Here is a 19,544-nt window from a genome sequence, read left to right as displayed (position 1 = left end):
TCAGTCATTTCCAAAGCTTTCTAGATGACTCCGGTGTGCAGCCAAGTTTGAGAACCATGCTGCTGGTGGCCCTTTTCCTGCTACTCTGAGTATGGTCGCAGACCAGCAGCACTACCTGGAAGCCTGTTAGGATGGCTCAACTTCCAATGAGAATTTGCATTTTAACAAAGTTTCCAGGTAATTCATATACATGCTGAAGTCTGAACAGCGCTGGTGGGACATTTGTGTGAGGTCCCCTTTTCACAACTCAGATTCCCATTCAGTAGAGATTTTGAGGGAGTTCCCTCCATGGTTCAGTGGGTTAAGAATCTGACTGCAGTGGCTCATGTCCCTGAGGAGGTGCAGGTTTGATCCCCGCCCAATGCAGTGGGTTAAAAGTGTCTGGTGTTGCCACAGCTGTGGCTCATATTCAATCCCTGGCTGGCCAGGGAACTTCTATATGCTGTGGGTGCAGCCATAAAATAATTCTTTTTTTAAACAGAGATTTTGAAAATCAGTCCATTCTTTCAGTGAGAAACACATATACACATATTCATATACCTATATATTTAGATATAACATTTGTATATTTAGTTGTATTTATATTTAGGTGTATCTATATCTATAGATATATATTATCAAAGAAAAGAATATTCCCTAGTCTTTGAACTCCAGATTAATAGGATCTTTTTTTTTTTTTTGTCTTTTTGCCATTTCTTGGGCTGCTCCCGCGGCATATGGAGGTTCCCAGGCTAGGGGTCCAATCGGAGCTGTAGCCACCTGCCTACGCCAGAGCCACAGCAATGCTGGATCTGAGCCGCGTCTGCAACCTACAGCACAGCTCACGGCAATGCCGGATCGTTAACCCACTGAGCAAGGGCAGGGATCGAACCCGCAACCTCATGGTTCCTAGTCGGATTCTTTAACCACTGCGCCATGACAGGAATTCCAGGATTATTTGTTTTATGGAAAAATAAACAGCCATCCAAAACAGAAAAGTGAAATGATTGATTCATAGTACAAAGGGTGGTTTTGCAGTATTACTTTTCTAGAATGTTTTCTGTGACTTAACGCTGGTATATTTATCCCATAATGATTGTGTTTAAAGGTCTCAGAGGGCAAATTTAAGGCTGGAATGCAGGAGTCCAGAGTGTTTACTGGATAATCTTGTTCACTCACTCAGGGACATTAAGAGAAGTGCAAGAGCCCTTTTTGCACCATGACAGCCATCTGGCCATTTTTTTTTTTTTATTTTAGGGCTTCACCTGTGGCATATTGTTCCCAGGCTAGGGATCGAATCGGTGCTGCAGCTGCCAGTCTACACCATAGCCACAGCAATACCAGATCCGAGCCGTGTCTACTAACCTACACCACAACTCACAGCAACGCCAGATCTTTAACCTAATGAGCGAGGTCAGGGATTGAACCTGCATCCTTATGGATCCTAGTCAGGTCCGTTAACCGCTGAGCCACAAAGGGAATTCCCTGATCAAATTTATAGAGGGGTACTGTACAACTCCTTTTCCCTAAGTTATTTCTTAGATTAAGCGGGGTACACACAACACATCTACACATGCACCCCATAAGTGACTCCAACAGCACTACCCTTTTTCCAAAGCCATGTTCTATCAATTATGTTTCATGCTGTGACAACAGACTTCACAAAAAGACACAATAAGATACATATGAAACCCAGTCCTGCCTTTGCCCTAGGGATTTTCTTGAAGATTTGGGTCACGATGTCATTCAGTGTCTCCATAAAAAGACCTCATGAAAACATGTATTTTCAGATTGGAGTTAGCAAGTTTTGCTTTCCTTCGGGAGAGACTGTTTCTCCCATTCCCTGTCTCTACTGAAAAAAAAAAGTCTGCAAGTGTTTCAACTCCCAAGAAGCTTGAAAAGAATCACATGTACACCCTCACTATTGATTATGTTCACCTGTGAGGTTTTCACATTTCTGTTCCTCATTGCCTTTTCTCTCGCTCATGAATTAAACTCTTCAGAGTCTTCCATCTTTTATTGTAGCCAAACTTTTCATTGTATGTAAGTGCCAATCATTTTCGGCAAAAAAAAAAAAAAAAAAGGTTTAAAAAAATTCCCTGCAATGAGTTCCCACTGTGGCTCAGCAGGTTAAGGACCCAATGTTGTCTCTATGAGGATGTGGATTCCATCCCTGGCCTTGCTCAGTGGGTTAAAGATCCAGCTTTGTCACGAGCTGCAGTGGAGGTCACAGATGTGGCTTAGATCCAGTGTTTTTGTGGCTGTGGTACAGGGCGGCAGTTGCAGCTCCACTTTGACCCCTGGCTCAGGAACTTCCATATGCCACAGGTGCTGCTGTAAAAAGAAAAAAAATATTCCCTACAATACCAGTTCCAGTATTTAAACTTCTTTACTTATAAAAAACAGTTAAATAATTTTCAGCTATTTATAAATCCCTTAATCCTACATCTGATGCAGGACACTGGGCAAGGTCAAAAATTAGGGTCTTTTGAAGGTTATGTTTACTTATTAAGAAAATACTAGCCTGGAGTTCCCGTCATGGCGCAGTGGTTAACAAATCCGACTAGGTTACAAGGAGATCCTGCTGAATAGCATTGAGAACTTTGTCTAGATACTCATGTTGCAACAGAAGAAAGGCTGGGGGAAAAATGTAATTGTAATGTATACATGTAAGGATAACCTGACCCCTTTGCTGTACAGTGGGAAAAAAATAATAATAATTAAAAAAAAAAACAAAAAAACCCCAAATCCGACTAGGAACCATGAGGTTGCGGGTTTGGTCCCTGCCCTTTCTCAGTGGGTTAACGATCTGGCATTGCCGTGAGCTGTGCTGTAGGTTGCAGACGTGGCTCCGATCCTGCGTTGCTGTGGCTCTGGCATAGGCCAGGGGCTACAGCTCCGATTCGACCCCTAGCCTGGGAACCTCCATATGCCACCGGAGCGGCCCAAAGAAATAGCAAAAAGACAAAAAAAAAAAAAAAAATACTAGCCTGTTGCATAGAAGGAAAACCTAATCAAAAACTACTAACATCTTCAGCTCATTAAAGACAGACTACAGATGTAACAGGAAGAACAAATCTGACTCTACACTGGATGTTTCTTTTACTTTAACCTCTGCATTCTTTTGCTTTTGTTATGAGTATTGCCCACTGCCTGAAATATACAGGATAGCCCATTCTCAGGGTTCTGACCTTTAAAGGTATAACACTTTTCTATTCACAGAGAGATAAAAAGTTGCAAAAAAGAATAACATTTGTCTTATTGGAAGTTTACAAGAAGAGGGTGACCTAGCCTATGTGGACTGTTGCAAGAACAAAGGATTCTGACACCAAGAAGTCTGCAACAACCAACCATAGCCTCTCCCCTTTTAACATAAAAGAAGCCTGAATTCTACCTTGGGTAAGATGGTTCTTTGGGACACTAGTCTGCTGTCTTCTTGGTCTGCTGGCTTTCCAACTAAAGTCATCATTCTGTGCCCCAACAACTTGTTTCTCAACTTTTTAAACCTCTCCTAGTGATTCTGGTGAGTGGCCAAGTTTGCAAACCAGTGTCCCAACGCAATACATTTCAAGCTATAGCCTAAAACAAATACCCAGGGCATCCTGCAGGCTTGCAGACTCTGATTCAGGAGGTCTGGTGTAGGGCATGAAATTCAGAGTTTCTAATAAGCTCTTGGGTGAGATCAATGTTCTGAGGGGACAACTTAAAGTTGCAAAGTCTAAAAGAACAGATCAAGTTCTTTGGATGACTGGGCTGGGGTCTGTATACTTTAAGGAAAATGAGATCACCACTATGTCCTAGAGAGAGCACAGGATTTTGAGTTCAGCAAGCTGGGTTCTAGTCCAAGCTCTGTCACTGGTAACTATGAAGCCTTTGTTAAGCCACTTTACCTTAATGGGTCTGTGGTTCCCATCTGTGCTAAGATTTGCCTGGCTCTTCCCAGACCCCAAATTCTGTTGTTTTGAAGACTCTTTCTACATTCCAGCTGCTCTAAACAGTTATAGATTCTACAAAGTGCCAAATTTGCAAAGGAGATGGCTTGATTGAAAAATAACCTGACATGGGAGTTCCCGTTGTGGTGCAGCAGAAAGGAACCATGAGGTTGCAGGTTTGATCCCTGGCCTTGCTCAGTGGGTAAGGATCCAGCTTGCCGTGAGCTGTGGTGTAGATTGCAGTTGTGGCTCAGATCTGCTGTTGCTGTGGCTGTGGCGTAGGCTGGCGGCTACGGCTCTGATTAGATCCCAAGCCTGGGAATCTCCATATGCCACAGGTGCGTTCCTAAAAAGACAAAAAAAAAAAAAAGGTAATCTGACAGGTTCTTACTTAATGCCTGGGAAAGAAAATTACATGCAGTAACTGGAGTTTTGAGTATACTTTTACACTTCTTAAAATCAGAGTATAGTTGATTGACAGTGCTGTGTCAGTTTCTGCTATACAACATAGTGACCCAGTTATACACACACACATATATATGTGTGTATATATGTACATATATATATTCTTTTTTCATACCATCTTCTATCATATTCTACCCCAAGAGACTAGACATAGTTTCCTGTGCTGTACAGAAGGACCAGATTGCTTCTCTATTCCAAATGTAATAGTTTGCATCTATCACCAACCCAGACTCCCCATCCATCCCATCTCCTCCCTTCTTCCCCCTTACAACCAAAAGTCTGCTCACCTGTGATCTGTTTCTATTTTGTAGATAGGGTCATTTGTGCCACATTTTAGATTCCACATATAAATAATATAATACGGTATTTATCTTTCTCTTTCTGACTTAACTCAGTATGAGAATCTCTAGTTGCATCCATGTTGCTGCAAATGGCATTATTTTGTCCTCTTTTTTTAATGGCTGAGTCGTATTCATTTTTAAATTTCTAGAACAGGTACTGACCCTTTATGGTAAACGATTCCTAGGTTAGATACATAAGCCCACCCTGTCTCAAACCATTTGGTGTCCTGACATGTTCTGTATTAACAGTGTCAAACTGTGGTAGGTTGATGCACAATCGTGCCAATTCTCCTTTCCTGTCTAGATCCCGGTCCTTTTCAATGTGGCTCTGTAGCTCTTCCTATCCAAAGAAACTCTTTCCCATCCCCTTTGACCACATGACTTGCTCTGGCCAACAGAACACAGGCAAGTGATGTCATGCTTATCCAAGCCTAGTGCTCTAGAGGCTGTGTAGATTTGGACACTGCCCACCTGCCATGTGAGCAAGCCTGAGCTAGCCTGGGGAATGATGAGAGACTCTGGTGGAGCAAAGATGGGCGAGCCCAGCTGAGGTCATCCTAGACCAGCCAGCCTTTGGCTCACTCAGCAGCTGACTGTAGATGCATGAGTGAGCCCAGATGAGACCAGAGGACCTGCCAGCTGAGCACAGCTCAAACTGCCAACTTGCAGAACTGTGAGAAACAACAAATGCTTATCGTTCTTAGCTCTAAAAAAAAAAAATCATGGTAAAATATAATAAATTTTACCATTTTAACTATGTTTACTTGTACAATTTGATGGCATTAGCTATGTTCACACTGCTGAGCATTTCTGGAACTTTTTCATCATCCCAAAGAGAAACTGTGCCCGTTAAAAAATAACCCCTCATTTGCCTCCTGCCAGTCTCTGGTAACCTCTAATCAATTTTCTGTCTCCATGAATTTGCCTATTCTTGATCCCTCATATAAGTAGAATGATACACTATTTGTCTTCTTGTGTCTGGCTTTTTTCATTTTGCATACATAATGACTTCAAGGTTCATGTTGTACCATGTGTCATAATCTCACTCCTTTTTAAGGCTGAATAATATCCTTTTATATGTATATACCACATTTTGTTCAGCCATCTGTTGATGGGTCACCTTTTGGCTTTTGAATCCTGCTGCTATGAATATCCATGTACCAATACTTTGAATTTTAGATAACAATAAGAATTACTGGGTCATATGGCAAATCTCTGTTTAACTACCGAGGAACCACCAAACTGTTTCCCACAGCAGGTACATCATTTTACATTATCAACAGCATGAGGGTTCCGTTTTTTCCACATCCTTGAAACTTGTAATTTTTTGTCTTTATTTTTAATGTTTTCAATAATAGCTATCTTAATGAGCATGAAGTGGTATCTCTTTATGGTTTTGATTTGCATTTCCCTTGTGACTAGTGATGCTGAATATTTTTTCAGGCACTTATTAGCCATTGGAATATCTTCTTTGGAGAATGTCTATTCAAGTCTTCTGCCCATTTTAAAATTGTTTTGTTGTTGTTGTTGAGCTGGAGTTCTTTATATATCCTGGATATTAATGCCTTAGTAGACAAAGCCTTTGCAAGTATTTCTTTCACATTCTGTGGCTTGTTTTCACTCTCTTGATAGTGTCTTTTGAGCACAGGTTGTGATAAAGTCGAGTTTATTGATTTTTTCTTCTGGTGTCATATTCAAGAAATCATTGTCAAATACAATGTCATAGTTTTTCTGTTATGTTTTCTTCTAAGAGTTTTATAGTTTTTGCTCTTATATTTATGTCTTTGATTCATTTAATTTCTGTATATGGTGTAAGGTAAGCATCCAACTTCATTCTTTTGCATGTGCCTATCTAGTTTTCTCAGTCCTATTTGTTAAAGAGATCACCCTTTGCCCATCAAATGGTCTTGACATCCTTATCAAAAATCATTTGACCAAAAATATGAGGGTTTGTTGGTCTAGATGTCTATCCTTATGCCAGCACTAGGTTTTTATTACTGTAATGGTCTTTTTGTTGTTTTGTAAGTTGTGACGTCACTAAATGTGAGTTCACCACCCTTTGTTCTTTTAGAAAAATGTTTGGTGATTTGGGGTCCCTTGAAATTCCATGTGAGTTTTAGGATGGGCTTTTCTATTTCTGCAAAACATGCTGCTGAGATTCTGATAGGGATGGCACTGACTTGCAGGTCACTTGTGTTGTGTTGTCCTCTTAACAATATTCTGTCTTCCAATCCATTAACACAGGATGCCTTTCCATTCACCTCTTCTTTAATTTCTTTTAGGAGTACTTTGTAGTTTTAAGTGTCTTTTAAGCTCTTTAGTTTTGGAGTGCTTTGTTACACAACCTTATTTGTGATAATAGGAGACTTCTTGGAGAAAGCTCCCAGCAAGGGATTAACCTTCCTTATTTGTAAAACAGGTTGTCTGGAAAACTGCTTCTCCCTGGTCCTCATGTTTCATGATAGGTCTTCCACTGGAATAATGCTCTCATTCTTTTGCCTCTGCTACTCACTTGTCTGCATGTGACAGGGAGTGAGATTCATCTGATGAAGGTGGAAAGAGAAGGGTTGGGGGCATGTGCCTGGCTTGAGGGACCTTCTCTTTCTTTTTCTGGACAGTCTTCCTCTCTGCATGGCTTAGGGATTCTTCTACTTCCAAATGGCAAGGATCCAGAGCTTCTTGTCCAGAGGTCAGCTATCCCATTCTGGCCCCATCTAGCAGGTAATGACTGTGTATGGAAATGATCCTTACACCCCTGTGTTAATAGCAACTCTACAGAGCTCTTAAACTTAAGCTGGAGGGTGGAGGTGTGTACTGTATGAGGCTTCATTAATAAATGGGGCTTTATAATCATAAAGCTGATCTCTAAATTTCAATCTATCCTTCCCACAGTCTTAACTACAAGGGAGAGTCTGCAAAGATGTTTGCATTGCCCGAACCTCATGTGTGCAAATATAATAATATGAATCGGTCCTGGAAAAGACTGATTCTAGGAGGCTGAGCAGGAGAATTCAGGAATTGAAGGAGGCACGTGCTGCTGGTGGGATGGTGGAAAGAAGAGATCAGGAGAGAAAGAGTCCAAAGAGAAAGGGCGGATTCTGTTACAATCGAGTTACCCTTTATTAATTACTCACTATGGGCTCTCCATTTACTATTTTATCTCCCCAGCAGCTCTAGGAGGCAAGTACTACTACAAATGACGAAAGAGAAGTTCTCGAGGTTTAAAGCCTGTTAATGTTTATAACAGATGTAATCTTGTTTCAATTCTTCACACCCTTCCCTTGTAACAATTATAAATTCAACTCTTTGTGTGTCCTTTTTCATTTCTCCCAGTAGAGTATGTGGAATTTATATCCCTGATCCATTGACTTTGAGCTTGGCCATGGGTCTCGCTTTGGCCATTGGAATGTTGATGAACAGACTCAAGCAGAGGCTTGTATCTGCTTGCATACTTTGGCTTGGTTCTTTGAGTTTTTGCCATTTTCCCTGAAAAGAACCTGGCCTGGGTATTTTCTCATCCATGAATCATGCCAAGAGGCATCTGGAAGAGGTCTGAACTCAACCAAAAACCTGTAACCAACTTCAGCTGTCCTGAAGCTTGAAGCCAAGTGACCCCACTGACCTGCAGACCCTGGAACAAGAAAATGCTGCATAATAAACAACCCCCCAAATGACTTATAACTACAAACACTATAAGCTATTCTATTTTGGGGGTTATTTGTTACATAGCATTTTCAAAGCCACAGTTGACTAATGTGGTGGAATCAGGTTTAAATTCCAAGGCCATCTGAATTCAAGGCCTTTGCTCTGAACCTCCCTAAGGTTACACAACCCAAGGACTAACACTGCCCATGGCTAGCCCTGATATATTTAAGTGGAGCAGAGCCCCTTGGTATCTGGGAAGTGCCCAAGAGAGATGCTCACCTGCTGTGGATTAATCATCTTTACAGATAAAGCTTCAGGCTGATTTGTCAGTCAGTTCCTCAGAATCTAAAGATTTCTTTTGCAGTTCATTCAAATCATTTTGCACTGCAGGACTTTTCCATGCTAGATTGGTAGCTGATAAAAAGCTTAGTTTACATGCAACATATGACAGAGCTGAAATTTCAGAGCTGCTTCAAATCAGTCAAACATGACCACAGCATCTGAGCAAACTGTAGAAAAGACCCTCTTTATCAATCCATGTTTGCTTTCCTCAGGGGGAATAATCTGAATGTAATCCAAGGAATTCCTCATTTTGCCAGAATTTATATGGAATAGAGCTTCTGAGGGCAAAAACAGCCATTTACTGAATCTAATCTTTATGCAGAAAACAACACAACACAACAAAAAACGAAAAGCAAGTAAAACAAAGGAACAAAAGAAAAATAATATGTACCATCAGTCATGCACTTTAGTTCCTACTGCTCTAAATTACAGATGATTGAGACAGAAGTGTCTTTGACTGGAAAGCCAAGTTGATTTTTCCCCCCATTTGGTCTTGGCACAGAACCCAGGAAGCTGGATAGAACCACTTTCAACACAAATGCATCACAAAGCACAGCAGGCTGGTAAGTACAGTGGCCTGGAGAGGAAAGATCACAGGTGCCTCTAGGTAGAAAAGTAGCCAAAATCCCTATAAGTTACCTGTTCAATGACATAATAGATTTCTGGGTAGATGGAGCTCTTAGGGAGAGATGCCCTTTGCCCTCTCCCTGAAAGCGCCTCTAGGTGGGAAGGGTGGACTTGTAAGCAGCAACCAGCTTTACCTGGTGGGGAGGAGGCAGCCATCCATTTTCCTAATCTATCCACTTCATCTCCTCTCTTCTTCCTTTTGTTTCTGCAAACCCCTCCCGCTTTTGCCACCTTCTTCCCCAAAGGCTTCAAGTTCTGTCTTACTTTAATCAGAGAATCAGTACCTCCTGGTACCTGAGGGCTTCCGTCTCTCCCTGGCTGGTCTCCACCTCACACAGGGCTGCCCCGGAGGAAAATCCAGGACTGTCTTTCCACATTGTTCTTTGTGACCTGCTAATGTCCCCCCTGCATACTAGTCAGCCCAGCTCCTCTGGATCCACATGCTATGACTGTCCTCGGTCTCCAAATAGCTTCTGGGTTCAAGTTGTTTTTCTATGTTTTATAGTGCTTTTGAAATGTTACACACCGGTTAACATTCTTTCTCTCCCCCTCCCTCCATCCCCTTATGTTTGTCTCTGTTTTTAACCTTTTTTTTTTTTTTTTTTTAATGTGACCATGTAATGTGGAAGTTCACCAGGCCAGGGATCGAACCGGTGCCACAGCTGTAACCAGAGCTGCAGCAATGATAATGCCGGATCCTTAACCCACTGAGCCACAAGGTAACTCCACCTCTGTGTTTAGTCTTCATAACAGCTCTATGAGGTCTATATTATTATTATCCCCAGTTTACAGAAGTGGGACTGAAGCCTGACGTAGTAAGCAGGAAAACTGTGTATCTGGACCAAGGCCTTTCAGCCAGCATATCCACATTGCTAATACTAAAAAAAAAAAAAAAAAATATATATATATATATATATATATATATATATATATATATATATATATCTATCTCCTGGGAGTTGTGTTAAGTGCTCTATATACATCTGCAAATTTAATCCACTCAACAACCCCTGTAAGACTGGCAGAATTATTATCACCATATGACAGGAAGAAAGTGAGGTATGGAGAAGGTTAGCTCACTCAGTCAAGATCACACAGCCACTTTAAGTGGAGGAATCATGGTTTGAAGGTAGGTTTGGACCCAAAGCTTCTGCTCTTAGTGTTAAATTCCTATTCTACATGGGGGTATCCAAGCATTATCTAGAGTAGCCAAGACATGGAGACAACCTAAATGTCCAATGACAGAAGAATGGATAAAAAAGATGTAGTACATACAGTGGCATACTACTCAGCCATAAAAAAGAATGAGATAATGTCATCTGCAGCAACTTGGATGGACCTAGAAATTATCATACTAAGTGAAGTTAGTGAAAAATAAACATCATATGATACCACTTATATGTGAAATCTAAAGAGAAGGACACAAATGAACTTACTTGTAGAATAGAAACAGACTTGTAGACTTTGAAAACAAGCTTAAAGTTACCAAAGGGGACAGGTGTGGGGAGGGAATAGACTAGGGGTTTGGGATTGGCATATGCACACTGAGGTATACAGAATGACTTGCCAAAGGGGACCTGCTGTATAGCACAGAGAACTCTACCCCATGTTCTGTGATAATCTATGTGGGAAGAGAATCTGAAAGAGAATGGATATGTGTACATGTATAACTGAATCACCTTGTTCTACAGCAGAAATTATAACAACCTTGGGAGTTTCCATTGTGGCTGAGTGGGTTATGAGCCCAACTAGTATTCATGAAGATGCAGGTTTGATCCCTGGCCTCCCGAAGTGGGTTAGGGACCCAGTGTTGTCGTAAGCTGCAGTGTACATTGCAGACATGGCTCAGATTCCTTGTTGCTGTGGTTGTGGTATAGACTGGCAGCGGCAGCTCCAATTGGACCCCTAGCCTGGGAACTTCCATATGATGCAGGTGCGGCCCTAAAAAAGAAAAAAAAAAAATCACAACCTTGTAAATCAAATGTATTTCAATAAAACTTTAAGAAATGAAAAAAAAATTATAGCGTGGGAAGATGAAAAAACAAACAAAATGGTTGTGTTCAAACTTGGGAAACTCTGGCCCTTTGTCACTCACACACCAACACCATCCTTTCCCCTCTCGCCTTAGACATTCTCTCTGAGGGAAGAAAACAATGCCTGGCTGTCCTCTCTCAGAGGCACCTCCGAATGCTGAAACCAGGCATCCTGTGGGAGGGAGGAAAAACACAAGGCTGATACAACCCCCCTGGGCTGTTATCTGGGATGCTGCCCTATGCAGAGACATGTGGTACCCCATCAGGGAACTGCAGAGAGAACAGGTGTCCTAATCTGGGTTCTTGTGAAAGCAGATCCTGATGAAGGACTTTTGTGTGAGTTCTTTACATGGGAGGAGTTCTTTCTATAGGAAGTCATGGAGAGACTGAGGACAAGTGCGAAGGAAATGAGCAAAATCCAAAATAGGTGCGTGAGCAAGCTGGTTACCACTGCAGGTGACTGGGGCTCAGTCCTGCAGGGGCCCCTCTGAGGATGCATGCAGAATGAAGGTCAGAGTTCTCCCCCTAAGGGATAGGGCAGTGGTGAGAGTGTGTCTACGAGTGCCGGCCTCTCCCTAAAGTTGTGGATGTTCTGTAGGTGGTTTGAGCAAATGAAATTAAAGTCCCCAAATATGAGGGATAGCAGTGACAAATGGAGAGATGGCACAGGTGAGTGTGAACCGCATCATGTTGAGTGAATGAAGTTTGGCACGTCATCAAAAAGTCTACAAGTAACAAATGCTGGAGAGGGTGTGGAGAAAAGGGAACCCTCCTGGGCTGCTGGTGGGAATGTAAATTGGTACAAGCACTATGGAAAACAGTATGGAAGTGCCTCAGAAAACTAAATATAGAACTACCTCATGACACAGCAATCCCACTCCTGGACGTATATCTGGAAAAGACGAAAAGACGAAAACACTAATTTGAAAATATATGTGCATAGCAGCAGTATTTACAATAGCTAAGGCCTGGAAACCACCTAAATGTCCATCGACAGAACAATGGCTAAAAAGATGCACATAAACACAATGGAATATTATTCAACCATAAAAAATGAAATAATGCCATTTGTAACAACATGGATGGACTTGGTGATTATCACATTAAGCAAAGTAAGTCACAGAAGACAAACATCATATGATAGTGCCTATATGCGGAATCTAAAAAAATGATACAAATGAATTTATTTACAAAACAGAAACAGAATGACACATGTAGAAAATAAACCTCTGGTTACCAAAGAAGAAAGGCAGGGGGTAGGGACAGGATAAATTGGGAGTTTGGGATTAAGAGATACATGCTACTATACATAAAATAGAGAACCACAAGGACCTACTGCATAACACCAGGAACTATATTCTATATCCAATATCTTGTAATAACCTATAATAGAAAAGAATCTGAAAAAAGAACACACACACACACATAAACACCTGAAGCACTTTGCTGTATACCTGAAACATTGTAAATCGACTATACTTCAATTAAAAAAAAAAAGGTCCAAAACCAAACCAAGACAGAACCAGTTTGGCACAACAGAGCAGATCCTGCACAATTCCATTAAAGCCAAGTCCCCAAACTGCCAACATCTATGGTAGGCAGTGGTTACCTCTGGGTGTGAATGAGAATGGAAGTGGGCACAAGGCAGGCATTGCTGGGGTGGGGTGGGGGTAGGTGTTAGAATATACTGATCCTAGTGTATTTCTTTGTAAAAATGTATTCAGCTGTTCATTTATAATTTGTGCACTTTTCTGTAAACATGTTAAACATCGAGACTTCTTTTCAAAAATGTAAGTGGGGCGAGTAGGCTTGGCTTTTAAGCATTTCTCAGGCTTGTATCCCCATGGAGAAACACAGACACACCCAGAGTTATTTAGCCTCTATGTGCTTGTGAACAAAAACCTGAGAAAGCCAAGACTTTTTAGAAAAGTAACTAAAACTTGGGATCAAAAAACTTTTTGCTGATGGATGTTTTAAAAACAAAGGACTGGAGTTCCTGTTGTGGCTCAGCAGTTAATGAACCCAACGATTATCCATGAGGAGGCGAGTTTGATCCCTGGCCTTGTTCGGTGGGTTAAGGATCAGGCATTGCTATTACTGGGGTGTAGGCCAATAGCTTCAGCTCCGATTTGACCCCTAGCCTGGGAACCTCCATAAGCTGCAGGCACAGCCCTAAAAAGACCAAAAAAAAAAAAAAGGACCATATTTCATCTTCTCAAACAGCTTCACCCTCCAATACTTACTGATTTCAAGGGGGGAAAGAGTGACCTTGCAGTGGGGAAGCTGGCAGACACGACCTTCATCAACTGAGCAAAGTGGTCACCACCAGCAATGGGACACACCGAACCCGACCAGATGCAACAGGAAGACCCAGCATCCCTTCCCTGATAGGCCCACAAAAGTGCATCATCTGAACCCCATTACAAGGAAGTGGTAAACAAAACCAGACTAAGGGATGCTCCACAAAACAAGTGGCCTAGGTCAAGAAGAAGGGCCAAGGTCAAGAAAGACAGAGTAAGGCTGAGGACTTAGTCCAGACTCAATCAGGTTAAAGAGATGTGACAACTGAATGAAATGTGTGATTTTCAACCAGATCCTTTTGCTATAAAGACCATTACTGGGCACTGGAGAATTTTACTGTTACCCAAGGATTCAATGGCTGCAAAGTCTTAGTGTTCATGTCCTGATATAGAAGGTGGCATGAGATGATTTAGAAGATGTTCTTTTTTAGTAGGAAAAACATGCTATCTATCTGGAGATTTGGGACTTGGAGGTGATGGATCATTGCATTGGGTTGACAACTTATTCTCAACAGATTCACGACGAAGAGTTCTTTATATGTTAATCCCAACCTTCTACTTTATTCCTCTTGATGTTTCCCCTTTGGTAACCATAAGTTTGGTTCTGAAATCTTTTGAGTCTGCTTCTGTTTTGTGCATAAGTTCTTTTGTATCATTTCTTATTAAGTTCCACCTATGAGTGATCTATCTCACATATTTGTCTTTCTCTGTCTGCCTTACTTCACTTAGTATGATAATTTCTTGGTCCATCCATGTTGCTGTGAATGGCATCATGAGGGATTAACACATACACACTGCTATATGCAAAACAGATAAGTAACAAGGACCTACTGTATAGCACAGGGAACTCTACTCAATACTGCATCATAACCTATATGGCAAAGAATCTGATGGGGAATGGGTTTATGTATATGTGTGACTGAATCGCTTTGCTGCACACCTGAAATGAACACCATATTGTAGGTCCACTCTACTCCAGTAGAGTTCTCTACAAAAAGGAGTTCTTTATAGGGTGCTTACAGCTTTTGTGTAAATTTGAGATTATATGAAACAAAAGTGAAAAGTAAAGGAGTTTCCGCAAATACTTCAGCCAAGAGGATTCTGATGTCAGAGAACAGCCATGGACATGAGGTTGGGGTTAGGACACAGGGAAGAAAGTGCTTCTTCCTGGAGTGGACTGAAGCTGATCCGCAAGCATGTTTCTATGCCAGACAAGGTGTTTGGATGCCCTTGATCTCAAATGTTTCCTTTTAAAAAATTAAATTTATTTTTTATTAGGATATAGTTGATTTACAGTGTTGAGTAAATTTCTGTTGCCCAGCATAGTGACCCAGTCTCACACATATATATACATTTTTTTTCACATTATCTTCCATTATGGTCTATCTCAAGAGACTGGATATAGTTCCCTGTGCTGTACAGACTTTTTTTATTTTTAATATCATTTTTGAAACCAGAGGGAAATATTTTAAGTATCAAGTATCTTCTCTTCAAAACCTGACAGGGTATTTTTTTTTTTTTTAGAAAGAGAAATGCATGTGTAATGTGCACATATTTTCAAATGAAAGCAAAACTAATAGGAAGTCTCTAATATGAATTAATTCATGGGAAGCTGCTGAAACACTATTAGAATCATTTAGATGAAATCTGCTTTGCTGGATGGGTCCACTTCCACCGTGTTCTATTATCAGTGGTAGACCAGCCTTGACAACCCTAATAAATTAAAGTGCCTAGCTACCGCTCCTTCATCTGATGCCACGGGTTAACAGAAAGGATAGTAATGGAGGCTATTCAGGTCAATGTAAAAGAAAGCAACGCATCGCCCAAAGGAGCAAAGTAATGATATTTCTTCACCAAGTGATACTCCTTATCTTCTGGAAGGAATGAAATCAACCCCCTTTCCAGGGCTTCCCTTTAGAGACAGACACAGGGCTTTGGGTAACGGAATCAGTGATCCTATGATGCTTTTGCGTGTGTGTGTGTGTGTGTGTGTAGCACACTATACGTTGTCTCTCTAGCAATAAAGAGGGACTTGCTTTTGCTTCCTCCCCAGGCCTAGGCCAGTGGCTCTCATTTGCTAACTGACCAGTTGACCTTTATGTAGAATCTGAGCCACAAGAATGAGTCACACCAAGAGGTCACCTGCAGTGGCAGCCCATTTGTGCTGCCCTGAGCAACTGGGCTGATGCCACCACCTTCAACTGATGAGAATTAGCCGCATCACAGTTTAACCCCGCACAGGTGCTCACATAGCCAAACTGAGGGCAAAGGATAGGTGTGAGAACATTGATAATTTCCAGCCAAAGACCAGAAAAGCCACCCAAAGGAGCTGAGCTGGCACAGAGGCAAACCATTCCATTTCTTTTGCGAGGCTGGCATTTATGATGAGGGAAACTCAAGGGGCAAATGAGCTTGTGATCCTTGAGCTCTGAGGCCAACCCTCTGCCCCCAGCAGTCAAAGCTATCAAAGAGGCAAGGACATCAGAGCTTGTCTCTATTTAGCCACGGGGCATGCTCTGCGGAAGACTTTCCACTAGCAAAGCAAGAACATAATTTAAATGACTCATTTTAGTAAACTTTCTATTCTAGGAATCTGGAAAATGTGGCCCTATATTAGCTGGTGGGTCTTTAACACAGATAGTATATCTTCCCATTTACAGTTCAAATGGATCCTCAAAAATTGTCCTCAATGAAGTAGAAGCGAAACACAGACAGGACAGATGGATAGCAACACTTTTAAATCTAGTCCACAGAAGGTTTGTAATCAGCCCATGCCAGTGAAAGAAGTAAAATGCCGGATGGTAATTTTCCTTTGAGGTAGTCAAGGGTAGTGGGTTTTCTTTTCTTTTAAAATGACACACAGCGATTGTTTTCTGAGAACCACAGACATCAGATTTCAGACTCATGTCTGCCCCCTGGTGTTGCAGATGGTAAAAGCAACCACAGTTACTTAGAAAGCATCTAAATTAAAATACCTTGGGGATAAGGCTGAAATCAGCATCATACACAAGCCCTAGTGTGTATGGTGTGGTAATAAAGTCAACAATAATTTTTACATCGAATGTATTCAGAACCAGATTTGACGATGGAGGATGTCAAAGGAATGGAAGAATTAGCCTGTGTCCTCTAGATAATCTATCATTAAACACCTCCCGGCTTGGCTGCTGAAGGTGGAGTTTGAATGTGGCTTTGCAGAAAGGACCCGTGCTATTAGTTATCCCTGCTGTACTTTCTGAAACAAAGTTGCTGGGTGTGGGGTGGTATTCCTCGACTGGTGAGCCACTGGTACAGTGCAGTCTGCTTTCCACGTTCTTAGAATCATACATTTAATAGGGTTAACGGAATCAAATATTGGAGATATGCCTGATATTTGAATCATAAATAGGCAAATATAAGACACTGACATAAATACAAGATCCTAAGGTACCTCCTCTTTCTTCCTATAATCTTTCCTCTAGTCTTTGTAGCGGACACTGCTGATAATCTACTTGGATCCTCCTTTACTGCTGCTGTATGTCCCTCCCCTGGCTTCTGTATGCTTTGCTTCTTTTTAAAAAGAAATTTTATCAAAGTATCATTGATTTACAGTATTGTGTTCATGTCTGCTGTAAGCAAAGTGACTCAGTTATATATACATATATTCTTTTTCATATTGTTTTTGATTATGGTTTATCATAGGATTTTTTTTTTCCTTCTTTTTTGGCCGCCCCAAGGCATATGGAGTTCTCAGGCCAGGGGTCAGATCTGAGCTACAGGTGCAACCTAGGCTGCAGCTGTGCCAATGCCAAATCTTTAACCCACTGTTCCGGGCTGGGGATTAAACCTGCATCTCAGTGCTGCAGATGCTGCTGAACCCATTGTGTCAGTGGGAACTTTATATCACAGAATATTGAATATAGTTTCCTGTGTTATACAGCAGGATTTTGTTTATCCACCCTATATATACTAGTTTGTCTCTGCTAATCCCAAACTCCCAATCCATCCCTCCCCCCACCCCAATGTGCGCTTTGCTTCTAACAGCCTGTTCCTGAAACTCATCTTCCAAGGGCTGCCCTTGGACTACTGGGGCCACTCCACCTGCATTGATAGACAGCTAGTGTCTGGGAATATAGGACCCAGCCCATCCTGGGCAGCCTGCAGCCAGCCTGCCTGTGGTGAAAATGTGACATAGGCTCCTTGCCTTGACAAGGAATAAACTCAGAGGAGTCCTTTGTGCTCCTGGGCTCTTGGGGGGATCAGGCTGAGGCTGGGGATTTGCCTGAAATGGCCTCACTGCTGAGCTTCTTTCTTCCTCCTCTCTGCCTTTTCCCCTCACTTTCTTAACAGTTTTTCCTGGGATCACATTCTTTGTAAATCTTTTGCACATGAGTTTTTGCGTTAAGTTCTCCAGGGACCCATCCTGAGTTAGTCCTGTTCTATTTGTTTTAAATGCTCAACATCACTAATTATTAGAGAAATGCAAATCAAAACTACTATGAGGTACCACCAGTTAGAGTGGTCAACATTAACAAATAACAAATGCTGGAGAGGCTGTGGAGAAAAGGGAACCCTTCTACACTGTTGGTGGGAATGTAAATTGGTACAACCATTATGAAAACCATATTGAAATACCTCAGAAAACTAAATATAGAACTACCACATGACCCAGCAAGTCCCACTCTTGGGCATATATCCAGACAAAAATTTCACTGGAAAAGATACATGCTCCCGTGTGTTCATTGCAGCACTATTCACAATAGCCAAGACATGGGAACAAACTAAAGGCCCATTGATGGAAGAATGGATTAGGAAGCTATGGTACAAGGACAAAAGAATGCCATTTGCAGCAACACAGATGGGACTAGAAACTCTCATACTGAGTGAAGTAAGTCAGAAAGAGAAAGACAGATACCATATGATATCACTTATATGTGGAGTCTAAAATATGCCACAAATGATCTGTCTACAAACAGAAAAGATCATGGACATGGAGGACAGACTCTTGTTTGTGTGTGGCGGTCGGAGAGGGAGGGAGTTGGATGGATTGGGAGTCTGGGGTTAGTAGATGAAAACGCTTGCATTTGGAGTGGACTGGCAATGAGATCCTCCTGTATAGCACAGGGAACTATATTTCTAACCACTTGTAATGGAACATGATGGAGGATAATGTGAGAAAAAGAATGTATATATATGTATGACTGGATCACTTTGCTGTACAACAGAAATTGACAGAACATTATAAATCAATCATAATAAAAAATTAAAAAAAACAAAATGGGGGGAGTTCCCACTGTGGTACAGAGGATTAAGAATCCGACAGCAGCAGCTCTGGTTACTGAGTAGGTGCGGGTTCTATCCCCGGCCAGGTGCAGTGGGTTAAAGGATCTGGTGTTGGGTCACAGCTGCAGCTCAGATTCAATCCCTGGCTGGGAAACTTCCATACGCCCTAGGTGTGGCTATTAAAAATTTTTAAATTATTTAAACAGGTATGAACAACATTATTCTGCTGGAGCCCAAGGCGTCTGGTCCATTATGGAAAATGCTGCATCGGACTGTGTTAATCAAACTCCAAAGCAGAATGGATGGTGCACGTGCAAATCCAAAGTTGTCACTGAAGTGCGACCTTGGGGCCCCGTGGACTCCCTGCTCTCCAGGTTGCTGCTCCTCTGAGTGCACTTCACCAGGACACCTGCCATATTCCTGTCTTCTCTGCCTGGGAAGTTCATTTCCCAGACACCCTCAGACTCACTCCCTCACCCCATTCCCATTCCTGCTGAAATGCCACCTGATCTTCTCACACCACCTTGTCTAGGCCCCTCCCCGTCACTTTTCGTCTCCATTATTTTTTTTCCCTGGCACTTACCACCTCCTGATATTTATTCTCTTTTCCTTTAACTCTCC

The 19,544-nt window shown here is 41.7% G+C and overlaps 1 protein-coding gene across 1 annotated transcript in view; it reads right to left on the bottom strand.

Annotated features, from left to right (window-relative positions):
- PAK5 (p21 (RAC1) activated kinase 5) overlaps nt 1-9,708 on the bottom strand; it is a 76,467-nt gene extending 66,759 nt beyond the window's left edge. Inside the window, exon 1 of the mRNA XM_047770199.1 lies at nt 9,616-9,708. Coding sequence (XP_047626155.1) covers nt 9,616-9,708 — 93 coding nt within the window. The remainder of the gene's footprint in view (nt 1-9,615) is intronic.
- Between the last annotated feature and the right edge of the window lie 9,836 nt (nt 9,709-19,544).

Source organism: Phacochoerus africanus, chromosome 3 (assembly GCF_016906955.1).
Source record: "Phacochoerus africanus isolate WHEZ1 chromosome 3, ROS_Pafr_v1, whole genome shotgun sequence".
NCBI lineage: Eukaryota > Metazoa > Chordata > Mammalia > Artiodactyla > Suidae > Phacochoerus > Phacochoerus africanus.
The sequence above is the reverse complement of the archived record's forward strand: the minus strand, read 5'-3'. Positions and strand labels throughout refer to the sequence as shown.